At 37.6% G+C, this 13,799-nt stretch overlaps 1 protein-coding gene across 1 annotated transcript in view; it reads left to right on the top strand.

Annotated features, from left to right (window-relative positions):
- The window catches only part of PTPN4 (protein tyrosine phosphatase non-receptor type 4), a 143,672-nt gene that overhangs the window by 71,620 nt on the left and 58,253 nt on the right, over positions 1-13,799 (top strand). Inside the window, exons 10-11 of the mRNA XM_065880030.1 lie at positions 4,418-4,481; positions 8,198-8,370. Of these exons, the coding sequence (XP_065736102.1) occupies positions 4,418-4,481; positions 8,198-8,370 (237 nt within the window). The remainder of the gene's footprint in view (positions 1-4,417; positions 4,482-8,197; positions 8,371-13,799) is intronic.

The raw sequence follows: 13,799 nt of genomic DNA, 5'->3' as shown, positions 1-13,799 counted from the left end.
AGAAGCCTAAACTGGAGGTTGAGGGTGAAGATAGAGTCCATGTAAGTAAACTACCAAATAACAGGAAGCTGGGAAGATGGGAAACAAATACTTAACACTCACTGCGATGCAATATGTAAAACATCTGGTTGCCAGCAAAATATTACAAGACACACAAAGATAAAGGAAAGTATGACCCACACACCTGATAAAAGACAAGCAACAGTTATAAGTATACATGTGCATAATAACACAGTTTCAAAATACATGAAGCAAAAAATTAGGAAAAATAGACAATTCTACAATCGTAGTTGGAGATTTGAGCATATCCCTCTCAGAACTCAATACAAAAACTAGACAAAAAATCAGTTGAAATAGTTTCAAGCACTATCAAATCTCGTGGCTTAATTGATATACAATACTGAAACTGTGCGACTCAGATTGCACTTGAACCCATGGGCGGGGACTCGAACCCAGCCAGAACCCACTGTCTTTTAATTGAGATCACACACCTGGTCTCAGGACTTAATGAAGCTCAGGTGCTTTATGTCTAATCACGGAAGGAATTCAGTGACAGACAAAGTGATAGGTAAGAAGTGGATTTATTTAGAGAGAAACACACTCCACAGGCAGAGGGTGGGCCATCTCAGAAGGCAAGAGGCCCCAAAACATGGTGTGGTTAGTTTTTATGGGCTGTGTAATTTCATAGGCTAATGAGTGGGGATTATTCCAGCTATTTTGGGGGAAGGGGCAGAGATTTCCAGGAATTGGGCCACCACCCACTTTTGGCCTTTTATGGTTGGCCTCAGAACTGTCATGGCGCCTGTGGGAGTGTCATTTAGCTAATGCATTACAATGAGCATATAATGAGGCTCAAGGTCTACTGGAAGTCGAATCTTCCGCCATCTTGGATCTAGTTGGCTCTTACCAGTTTCTGTCATATCCTATGGCTATGTCATTCTTTCAAAGGTTGTGCCCTGCTCCCCTTCCCTCCTGTTTCAATACTATGCCTAGTAACAGCAAAATACACATTCCTTTCAAGGGTACATGGTTTGTTTACTAGGAGAGAAAATATGTTGAGCCATAAAACAAGTTTCAATAAATTTTTTATTGAGTTATAATTAATATAACATTATATTAGTTTCAGGTGTACGGCATAGTGATTAAATATTTCTATACCTTATGAAACAATCAACACAGTAAGTCCAGTTATCATCCGTCACCATATAAAATTATTATAGAATTATTGACTATATTCCCTCTATATACATTACATCCCCATGACTTATTTTATAACTGGAAGTTTGTATTCTTAATCCATTTCATATTTTTGTCTTTACCTGCACCCTTTTCTCCCCTCTGGCAACCACTCGTTTGTTCTCTGTATCTGAGTCTCTTTTTGTTTTATTTTTTAGATTCCACGTATAAATGAAATCATAAGGTATTTGTTTTTCTTTCTAGTTATTTCACTTTCATAATACCCTCGAGGTCCATCCATGTTGCCATAGTTGGCAAGATTTTATTCTTTATTATGGCTGAGTAATATTCACACACACACACACGTATACAAACACATCACATCTTCTTTATCCATTCATTATTGATGGACACTTAGGTTGTTTCCGTATCTTGGCTGTTATAAATAGTGCTGCAATGAACACAGGGGTGCATAAATCTTTTTGATTTAGTGTTCATTTTCTTTGGATACATACCCAGGGGTGGAACTGCTGGATCATATGGTAGTTCTATTTTTAGATTTTTGAGGACCCTCCATACTGTCTTCCATGGTGGCTGCACATATTTACATTCCCACCAACAGTGCACAAAGATTCCCTTTTCTCCACATCCTTGTCAACAGTTGTTTCTTGTCTTTTTGATAATAGCCATTCTGACAGGTGTGAGGTGGTATCTCATTGTAGTTTTGATTTGCATTTCTCTGATAATTAGTGATGTTGAACACCTTTTAATGCCCCTGTTGGCCATGTGTATGTCTTTGTAAAAAATGTCTATTCAGGTCTTCTGCCCATTTTTTAATCAAATTTGTTTTTTGATACTGAGTTGTATAAAAAAGTTCTTTATATACTTGGATATCAACCCCTTATTGGATATATCGTTTGCAAGTATCTTCTCTCATTTGGTAGGCTACCTTTTTGTTTTGTTGGTTTGCTTCACTGTGCAGAATCTTTTAATTTGATGTAGTCCCATTGTTTATTTTTGCTTTTGCTGCCCTTACCTGAGGAGACATAACCAAAAAATATTGCTAAGACTAATGTAAAAGAGGTTACTGTCTGTGTTTTCTTCTTGGAGTTTTATGATTTCAGGTATTACATTTAAGTCTTCAATCCATTTTGAATTTATTTTGTATATGGTGTGAGAAAGTTGTCCAGTTTTCATTTTTCTGCATGTAGCATCCAGTTTTCCCAACACCATTTATTGAAGAGACTGTCTTTTCTCCATTGTATATTCTTGTCTTCTTGTCATAGATTAATTGACCATGTGAGCATAGGTTTATTTCTGGGCTGTCTGTTCTCTTCCACTGATTCATGTGTCTGTTTCTATGCCAGTACCAGACTGTTTTGGTTACTGTAGCTTTGTACTATAGTTTGATGTCAGGAAGCATGATTCCTCCAGCTCTGTTATTTCTCAAGATTGTTTAATTATTCGGGGTCTTTTGTGTTTCCAAACAAATTTTTTTTTTTAACTTTTCATTTTATTTTGGAGTATAGGTGATTAGCAATGTTTTGATAGTTTCAGCTGTACTGCAAAGTGATTCAGTTATACATATACATGTATCTATTCCATGCAAATTTTGAAATTATTTGTTCTAGTTCTGTGAAAAATGCCATTGGTGTTTTGATAGGGATTGCATTGAATATATAGATTGCCTTGGGTAGTATGGTCATTTTAACAATAGTAATTCTTCCAATCCGAGAATACAGTGTATCTTTGCATCTGTTTGTGTCCTCTTCAGTTTCTTTCATCAGTGTCTTATAGTTTTCCAGGTTTTACATCCTTAGGTAGGTTTATTCCCAGGTGTTTTATTCTTTTCAATGTGATAGTCAATGGGATTGTTTCCTTAATTTCTCTTTCTGATAGTTCATTGTTAGTGTATAGAAGTGGAACAGGTTTCTGCATATTAATTTTTTATTTTGGGGTCCTTTTTTATGATTTTCATTTCTGTGTTTACATTGCCTATCTGTTATTTGTTCTTGCTTTCTACTTTATCCTTTGGAGCTCTTAGCCTGTTAATCGTAGTTGTTTTAAACTCCCAGTCTGATAAGTCCCACATTCCTCTCATATTTGGTTCTGATGCTTACTCTGTCTTTACATTGTGGTTTTTGCCTTTTGGTATGCCTTGTAATCTTTTCTTGATGGGCAGATAGGATACCCTGGTAACAGGAACGCTGTAAATAGGCTCTTAGTAATGTGGTGGTGAGGTGTCGACGGAGGGGGGTTTTCTGTAGTCCTGTGATTAGCTCTCAGTGTTTTCATGAGCCCAGGCCTCTAGACTGTGAGCTTCACAGTGTTTCTCATTTTTTTTTCTCTCCCCTTGGGTGGGACAGGATGGCTAGAGTGGACTGGACTTGGGTATTTTCCTTCCCCAGGTCAGGCTCTGGTTAACAAGATTCCCCTAAAGGTAGGCCTTGTTAAGAGCAGAGTGCTCTGGCCTAGTTCAGCATGGTTTCTTTCCCTTTCCCTGTCGGAAATCTGAGGGTACTTTTCTTTGGTATTTATTGTCGGAATCTGTTTGAGCTTCTAGAGCTGAATCTCACAATACCGTGAGGTCCGCCCTATGACTGGGGCCTCTAGGGGTTTTTAACTCTCAGGGTTGACCACGCTGAGCCTTCCACAACTCATAAAATACAGTTCAGATTTTCCTACCCTGGCACTGCTTCCTCTGGCAGTTTCTGCTCCTGAATCTTCTCTGGGAAGCTCTGATTCCCTGTACTCAGCTGTTGGTCTCAAATCTTGGGGGTAGCAGTTTGCCCTGTGCTCTTCCCTTCCTTGTGTATTTAAGAAGAGCTGTGGATTTTTCAATCTGTTGAGCTTTTTACTTGTTGCCAGGATGGAGTGGTGATTTCCAAGCTTAACGTGCAGAAAACTACATGCAGTTTTAAAGAGTAAATAACTATATTATTGGTATTCTTAAAATTTTAACTTGTGATATGTGTTTTTATGTATTTCTTTAGATACAAAATTGGGAAATGTATAGTTTACAGCAAATGTTCTGATAAAACTATGTTCCGTTGAGCATATAAATTCTAATTATTTTTTCACGAAGCACCAAAAACTTTAGATTCTTTATGTACTTTATATATGTATATATAATTAAATATTTAGACATTACTAAACATACAGTTAAAAGATTATTTTTTAATTAATATTTTTATCTTTGTTCAATATTTTAAATACTCCAATTCATTCTCTTTTTATCCAGGTTGAAGATTGTAAAAATTTCTTTTAAGTGCAAACAGTTTTTTATTCAACTGAGAAAAGAATTGGTGAGTTGATCTTATTAACATAACTAAAGTCCTTTAAGAAATAAGTCGTCATTCATTACAGAACTTTTAGTGCAAGTAAATGTGTTATTAATACTGTTAATAACTGCCTACGCAGTTAAGTAATTCACATTTTATGACAAAGTATATCCCTAGTGTTTCTGTGGTTCTGATCAGAAGTTATTCTAGATATCTGTTCTGCTATCTCCTGAACTTAGAAACTGGTCTCAATTGTGATGTTCATTGTCGTCCCCAGGGTCCATTCATGAGGTCAGTAACTGAGCATTTATATGTCCTTTTTTTTTTTTTTTTTTTTTCAAATCTACAGCACTTCCTTTCACATAGGAGTACATTTCATTTGGGGGATTCTGAGCGTTTAGTTTTGTTCCTAGTTCATGAACGTGTAGTACATTTCCTCCCTTTGTTGGACTGATGTCCTTTTTGTGTATTAAATACAACACATTATCACAGAAAGTACAGTGTTGGAAAGAATTTCATCTTATAAATGATTTTATCTATTTCATCAAATTAAATTAACCTTATCCTTTGACTGACATTACTAGAAGTCTTGACAAATTAATGCACATTTCAGGATGTTTATATGTGTATATGTGTATAAAATGTATTCAGGGACTTCCCTGGCGGTCCAGTGGTTAAGACTTCGCCTTCCAGTGCAGGGAATGCGGGGTCGATCCCTGGTCGGGGAGCTAAGATCCCACATGCCTTGAGGCCAAAAAACCAAAACATAAAGTGGAAGCAATATTATAACAAGTTCAATAAAGACTTAAAAAAAAATGGTCCACATCAAAAATACATAATAAATAATAAAATAAAATGTATTCAAAGCCTTAAAATATATTTGAATCAAATGTATTTTATAGAGGATATTGATCTACTATGATTCATCATTATACTCACAAAACATAGTTTTCTTTCAAGAGAGTTTTTATTGAAATAAAACCAACAGAAATTAAGTATAGTGCTTGATAAGCATATAATATACAATGTTATTATGTAGAACATTACTACCACCCTGCAGCTGGTATCATTACTAATGGAGTTGACCCCCATTAACAGTCATTAACTCTCCCAAAAGGTAAATATTATTCTCATTTGTATCATCGTGGATTAGTTTGCTTAGTTTTGAATTTTAAAATCTAAAATCATACAGAATGTTTTCATTTTTATCTGCCTTCTTTCCCTTAACATTGTGAGATTCATCCATGTTGTTACACCTAGCGATAGTTTGCTCCATTGCTGTGGAATTCTACTGAATACCATACATTAGTTATTCATTCTTACTATGTTAGTGGACAGTTTTGCCATTTCCACGTTGTGACTATTACGATTAATGCTGTTAATGAACATTCTTGTACATGTTTCAGTAAATGTTTAGAGGAATAAAATATAATAAATCATATCTGGAAACTAGAGAACAAACATTTTACTTTGATAATTATATTGGTAGGAGGTGGTGTTTAAGTCAACTTTTCCAATTTGCTTCCCATTATAGTGCTATTGTTGTTAGTAATACTAATAATATAGTATCTAACATTTCTTCAAGTCTTACTGTGTGCCTGGTAACGTATCAACCGTTTTCATATCATTTAATCCTCACAACCATTCTCTGAGGGAGTGTTAATGCATACAAAGCAGCTGTTACACAGAATTAAGAATTCTCTGGTGATCAAGAAGTGATATTTTAAGCATATCGTCTTCTAACATCACAGCTTAAAATTTATACATGGGCATTTTACTGTATTTTAGTCATAGAAGGTATCTTCATGACCTTTTGATAGGCAAAGATTGCTTTAATAGGACATAGAAGGGAAACTAACATTAAAGGAGAAGATCAGTAACTAGAACTGGTTAAAATTAAGAACTATGTTCGTCAAAAGACATGATTAAGAAAGTCAAATAGCACAGAATATGTGTATGATACACACACACCATCTATGTCCTTGGTTGTGTATCCAGCCCAATCCAGAAGTACGCTAGTGACTTGAACAGACACTCCAGAACTGAGAATATCCGCATGGCCAGTAACATGAAAAGCTGTTGAACCTCAAGTAAGCATCAGAGAAATACAGATTATAACCAAAATGTGATAATTTCACACAACCACCAGAATAGTGGAGCAAAAAGATGGGGAGCCAGTGACCGGGGAGTGTGAAGAGCATGCGCTGCTGGTAGAGGGGGTGCCTGTCAGGCTGATCATTTTGGCAACGGCTGGGCGGCACCGACCAGAGGTGAGCGCGTGGCGTCTATGGCCCAGCAACAGAAATTCGCACCTACGCGCATCTGACAAGATACAGGAGTCCACACAGGAACAACATTTTCACATCACCAAACTAGAAACATTAAATGTCTGTCAGCGGTAAACAGGTTAATAGACTGTGGTCTGTTCACATGAGAGAATAGTGTGTAGAATGAAATGAGTCAATTACTGCTTCACAATTACGTGGAGGAATATAGAAACATAATATTGAACAAAAGAAGTCAGACCTGAAGACATACATGTATGAGTCCGTGTATGTAAAGTTGAGAAATAAGCATGATAACCTGTGGGCATAAAAGGCAGAAGGTGGGCACGTGTAGAGGTTATGTGGTATTAACCCGTGGGCATAAAAGGCAGAAGGTGGGCACGTGTAGAGGTTATGTGGTATTAACCTGTGGGCATAAAAGGCAGAAGGTGGGCACGTGTAGAGGTTATGTGGTAGAGACGGGAAGACAAGGACGCTCGGAGGCGCTGCTTAATGGTCCATTTCTGGACCTGGTTGCAGTCACTGTGTGAAAATCATAGCTGTACACCTATGACATGTATGCCTTGCTATAGATAGTTCAGTGAAACTATTTATTTAAATAGCAATTTGTGCCAAATTTTTAAAGAAATGTTTCTGTTGCTACTTACTTTAACTTTTTAATTAATTAATTAATTAATTTTTGGCTGTGTTGGGTCTTTGTTGCTGCGAGTTGGCTTTCTCTAGTTGCAGCAAGCGGGGGCTTCTCTTCCCTGCGGTACGCGGGCTTCTCATTGCGGTGGCCTCTTGTTGCAGAGCACGGGCTCTAGGCACATGGGCTTCAGTAGATGTGGCACGCGGGCTCAGTAGTTGTGGCTCGCAGGCTCTAGAGCACAGGTTTGGTAGCTGTGGCGCACGGGTTTAGTTGCTCCACGGCATGTGGGATCTTCCCGGACCAGGGCTCAAACCCGTGTCCCCTTCATGGGCAGGCTGATTCTTAACCACTGCGCTACCAGGGAAGTCCCTGTTGCTACTTATTTTAAAATAAGAATTTCAAAATAGTGTTCAGAAGTGCTGAATGTTTTTATTTACTTATTTACAATCTAGACAGATTTATAAGTTTAGAGATATTGTTGAAAGGTGTGTTGATGTATCTTAAAGTTTAATTTGTGGGCCAGGATTGTATTTTGAAATAATTATAGCTACCAAGTTTTGAAAATAGATATATATCAAGTTTTAAATTTGTTTCTAACTGTGTTCTAAAATAAAAGTTCCTATGAGTTGTAATATTACCAAATGAGGTCCACATTTTACAAACCTTTCCATTAATTTTACTGCTTTTTTATGGGATAAGCAAAAACGACACAGGAAGGGTTAGTGTTTGTAAGGGTAGAGCATTTACCTGTAAAAAATAAATTAAATGGAACATTAGATCCTGACATTCTCATGATATTCTCTGCATTTTGTCATTTATTACAGCATGAATCTAGAGAAACATTATTGGGATTTAACATGGTGAATTACAGAGCATGTAAAAACTTGTGGAAAGCATGTGTAGAACATCACACATTCTTCCGTTTGGACAGACCACTTCCACCTCAAAAGAATTTTTTTGCACATTATTTTACATTAGGTTCAAAATTCCGGTATTGGTAAGTATTGCTTATGCTTTGATACTTCAGTGTTGGATTTTTTCCTCCTTTTAAAGAAAAGTCTAGTTTACTGAACCATAGAATCTGTTACTCATGCGCGCCTACTAAGTCAAAGTCTTCGCGGAGTTTGGCCGCTTTGTCTAATCAGCTGAAAGTTCTGTAGGTTCTCATTATAAAGCCAGACTTGAGAAACCTGTTCCATTACCTGTATTCCAGGTCATTATTTCCTAAAGTAAATCAACTGTATTTAATTAGTTACAATCTACTCCTGCTATAATTTCCATTGTCTTTGTTAAATATTTGTAAGATGACTTTCTCGTGAAGAAAATATTTAGATGTGGCCCAGAAAAGATTTGTATTGCAAACCTCAAGCATTTATAAATGCCCCATTTGTAATCAGAAAATAAAACACAACAGCATAAAGCGTCGTACAGGATATACCATTAAAAACACATCCTCCTTCCAAATAAAAGTAGCCCCAAAATTCAGTATCAGCACTTAACTAGAATTAAGGAAATTGTAACCATAAAAAAGGCACAGCAGATTCTTAAGTGGCTTGATGTCATGATTGGCTCCCCTGTCACCATCCTAAAAACAGTACTGGGAAAGTAAGGTGTTGGTACTTGTACATTTAAAGGTAATAAGGTTTAGGGAATGAGTATGACATCGGTAGTGAGAGTCAAGGAAAAATCAAAAAGTCTTATCTATTGGTACTAAATCTTAGCAGGTACAGAAGAAATCTCCAGTGAGAGAACAGTGCAGACCATACTGGTATTCCTTCAATAAACTTAATTCCTTACCTAAACGACCACCGGGGTTGTTATACAAGAACTATACTTAACTTTAGCAGAACTGTTTCTTCCCTCTGACCTTGAAAATATGACATACACGTCAATATACACACACCACTTCACTTAGGCAACAAAGAAACTAATAGAATGTAGTAACCAGCCTTTAACCATAATTTAAACCAGTCTCAGATGAAAAAAAAAAAATCAAGTAATTTCCCCAAACTATACCACAGAAAACAAAATCTAGTCACGATGACTACAGATACCAAAGACATTTGAAGAAACCTGTTTGGGAGAAAATCATCCCTGAAACAGGATGGAATTTCTACCTAGATATTAACAAAAAGAAACTAGCTCAAGGGACTTGCCCAGCGGTCCAGCGATTAAGGCTCTGCACTTCCACTGCAGGGGGCATGGGTTCGATCCCTGGTCACTAGGGTCCTTCATGCCACATGTTGCAGCCAAAAAAAACCCAGAACAAAACAAAAAAGAAGGGAAATTTCTCATCATGGAAGTTGAAGCGCTAAACAGTAAATTAAATAATTCTTTAAAAAAAAAAAGCTCAAGAACTATCTAATTAAAAGAGAAAATACTGGTTGAGGGCAGCAACACTTGCCGTTCAGGCTGTTATTGCCCTTGGGGGCATATGGACCTAGTACTGGCAGATTTTACATTTTTAAAACAGTTTTATTAAGGTATAATTGACAGAATAATTTACCATATTTAAAGTTTAAAATGTCATGTTTGGGGATGTATATACATCCATGAACCCATCACCACAATTAAGATAGCAAGCATATCCACCCCGGAATTTTCCTCTTACCCCTCTGAAACCCCTTTTCTCTCACCTCTCTTTGTCCCCATGTATCCGCTGGTCCACTTTCTGTTTCTATAAATTGGTTTGCATTTTCTAGGGTTTTATATAAATTGAAACATATATTTTGTTGTTGCCTGGATTGATGGTTCATTTCTTTTTATTGTAGGGTAGTATTCCATTGTGTAGATATAACACATTTTGTTTATCCATTCACTAAATTATGGATATCAAGTGGGTTGTTTCTCTGTTTGGCTTGCTTCCGGACTTGGGCTATTACAAATAAAGCTGCTGTGAACATTGATGTGGAAGGGTTTGTATGGACAATTGCTTAAGTTCCCTTGGTTAAATACCTAGGAGTGGAATCGCCGGATCTTATGGTAGATGTATGTTTAACTTTGCAAGAATCTGCTGGTTGTTTTTCCAAAGCGCGTGTTATCTTTTTACATGCCCACCATCAGTGTATGAGAGTTCTAATTCCACCAGATTCTTACCACTGCCTCCTGGTATCTTTTCATTTGACTAGTTTTCTGAAGAGCACGTAATTTTGATAAGTTCAATTTACCAGCTTTTTCTTTCATGGATCTTTCTTTTGGTGTCATGTTTAAGGTATCATATTTAAGGAATCTTTGCCTAACCCAAGGTCACAAAGATTTATTCCTGTTTTCTTCTAAGAGTTTTACAGTTTTAACCCTTACATTTAGGTCTATGATCGATTTGAAAGTAATTTTTGCATATGGTGTGAAGTATGGATTGACGCTTGTCTTTTTACATATGGATATCCAGTTGTTCTAGCATTTTTTGTTGAAAAGATTATTCTTTCTCCACAGCATTGCCTTTACACCTTTGCTAGAAATCAGTGGTCCACATTTGGGTGGACTTATTTCTTACTTTTTAATAGTAAGTCTTAAGTCCAGACTATTAGTATTAGTCTTCCAACTTTGTTCTTTTTAGAAGTTGTTTTGAATGTTCTAGGCCCATTGCAGTTTCATCTGAATTGTAGAATTAGCTGATCAGTTTCTACAAGAAAGACTTCTGGGATTCTAACTGGAATTGTGCTGAAACTATCGATCAGTTTCAGGAGAATTGGCATTTTAAAAATATTGAGTTTTCTCTACTAGAGCTAAGCAGTGAATTTGGTAGGGTTGCAGGATACAAAACTAATGCACAGAAATCTCTTGCATTCCTATACACTGACAATGAAAGATCAGAAACAGAAATTAAGGAAACAACCCTATTTACCTTCGCAACAAAAAGAGTAAAATGCCTAGGAATAAACCTACCTAGGGAGACAAAAGACCTGTATGCAGAGAACTATATAAGACACTGATGAAAGAAATCAAGGATGACATAAACAGATGGAGAAATGTACCATGTTCTTGGATTGGAAGAGTCAACATTGTGAAAATGACTCTACTACCCAAAGCAATCTACAGATTCAGTACAATCCCTATCAAATTACCAATGGCATTCTTCATAGAATTAGAACCAAAAATGTTATGCTTTGTATGGCAACACAAAAGACCCCGAATAGCCAGAGCAATCTTGGGAAAGAAAAATGGAGCTAAAACATAGGAAAAACGCTCTTTGACATAAACCACAGTAAGATCTTCTAGGAGGTGGGTCACCTCCTAGAGTAATGAAAATAAAAACAAAAATAAACAAATGGGATCTAATTAAACTTAAAAGCTTTTACACAGCAAAGGAAACCATAAACAAGACAAAAAGACAACCCTCAGAATGGGAGAAAATATTTGCAAACGAAGCAACAGACAAAGGATTCATCTCCAAAATACACAAACAGCTCATGGAGTGCAATATCAAAAAAACCAACTGAATCAAAAAATGGGTAGAAGACATAGACAGGTATTTTACCAAAGAAGACACACAGATGGCCAGGAGGCACATGAAAAGCTGCTCAACATCACTAATTATTAGAGAAATGCAAATCAAAACTACAACAAGGTATCACCTCACACTGGGCAGAATGGCCATCATCAAAAAATCTACAAACAAGAAATGCTGGAGAAGTTGTGGAGAAAAGGGAACCCTCTTGAACTGTTGGTGGGAATGTGAATTGATACAGCCACTGTGGAGAACAGTATGGAGGTTCCTTAAAAAACTAAAAATTGGGACTCCCCTGGTAGCGCAGTGGTTAAGAATCGCCTGCCAATGCAGGGGGCACAGGTTCAATCCCTGGTGCGGGAAGATCCCACGTTCCACAGAGCAGCTAAGCCCGTACACCACAACTACTGAACCTGTGCTCTAGGGCCCGCGAGCCACAGCTACTGAAGCCCTTGTGCCTAGAGCCCGTGCTCTGCAACAAGAGAGGCCAGCTCAATGAGAAACCCGTGCACCGCATGAAGAGTAGCCCCTGCTCGCTGCCACTAGAGAAAACCCATGTGCAGCAACGAAGACCCAGTGCAGCCAAAAATAAATCATCGTATCTTCAAAAAATGTATGGATGTACTTATTAAAAAAAACCAAACTAAAAATAGAACTACCATATGACTCAGCAATCCCACTCCTGGGCATATAGCCTGAGAAAACCATAATTCAAAAAGAGACATGTACCCCAGTGTTCATTGCAGCACTAGTTACAATAGCCAGGACATGGAAACAACCTAAGTGTCCAATGACAGATGAATGGATAAGGAAGATGTGGTACATATATGCAATGGAATATTAGCCATAAAAAGGAGGGAAATTGGGTCATTTGTAGAGATGTGGATGGACCTAGAGTCTGTCATACAGAGTGAAGTAAGCCAGAGAGAGAAAAACAAATATTTTATATTAACGCATATGTGTGGAATATAGAAAAATGGTAACAGATGAACCTGTTTTCAGGACAGGAACAGAGATGTAGAAATAGAAACCGACGTGTGGACCCGGGGGAAGGGGAGAGTGGGACGAATTGGGAGATTAGGATAGACATATATACATTGCCATGCGTAAAATAGCTAGCTAGTGGGAACCTGCTGTATAGCACAGGGGGCTCAGCTTGGTGCTCGGTGACGAGCTACATGGGCAGGATGTGGGGTGGGGTGGGAGGGAGGTCCAAGAGGGAGGGGATATGTGTATACACATAGCTGATTCACTTCATTGTACAGCAGAAACTAACACAACATTGTAAAGCAATTATACTCCAATAAAAAAAAATTGAGTTTTATGACTCGTGAAACATGGTATATCTTTTTATTTACTTAAATTTTCTCTCAGCAGTAGTTTTCAGCATGTACCTCTTTCACATCTTTTCCAAATGTATCCTTAATTATTTCATGTTTTTGATGCTATTATAAATTGTCTTATTATATTTTAATTTCAGATTGTTCATCACAGTTAATTAGAAATGCAATTGATTTTTTTTTTTCTTTTTATTTTTTGCGGTACACGGGCCTCTTACTGTTGTGGCCTCTCCCGTTGCGGAGCACAGGCTCCGGACGCGCAGGCTCAGCGGCCATGGCTCACGGGCCCAGCTGCTCCGCGGCATGTGGGATCCTCCCGGACCGGGGCACGAACCCGTGTCCCCTGCATCGGCAGGCGGACTCTCAACCACTGCGCCACCAGGGAAGCCCGCAATTGATTTTTTTATGTTGATCTTGTTTCGTTAAACTTCGCTTTTACCTCATTTATTTTAGGAGCTTTTTTTATAGTTGCCGAAAGATTTTCTTCCTAGAGGCCAAAAACGGTTTTAATTTTTCCTTCCTGTTCTGATCCTTTTTACTCCTTTTTCCTTACTTGTTGCCCCAGCTGGAATCGCCAGTGTAACGGTTAGTAGAAGCGGTGAGAGCGGCTGCCCTTGTCTTGTTCCTTATCTTAGGGGA

Source organism: Phocoena phocoena, chromosome 7, assembly GCF_963924675.1.
Source record: "Phocoena phocoena chromosome 7, mPhoPho1.1, whole genome shotgun sequence".
Taxonomy (NCBI): domain Eukaryota; kingdom Metazoa; phylum Chordata; class Mammalia; order Artiodactyla; family Phocoenidae; genus Phocoena; species Phocoena phocoena.
The sequence above is the reverse complement of the archived record's forward strand: the minus strand, read 5'-3'. Positions and strand labels throughout refer to the sequence as shown.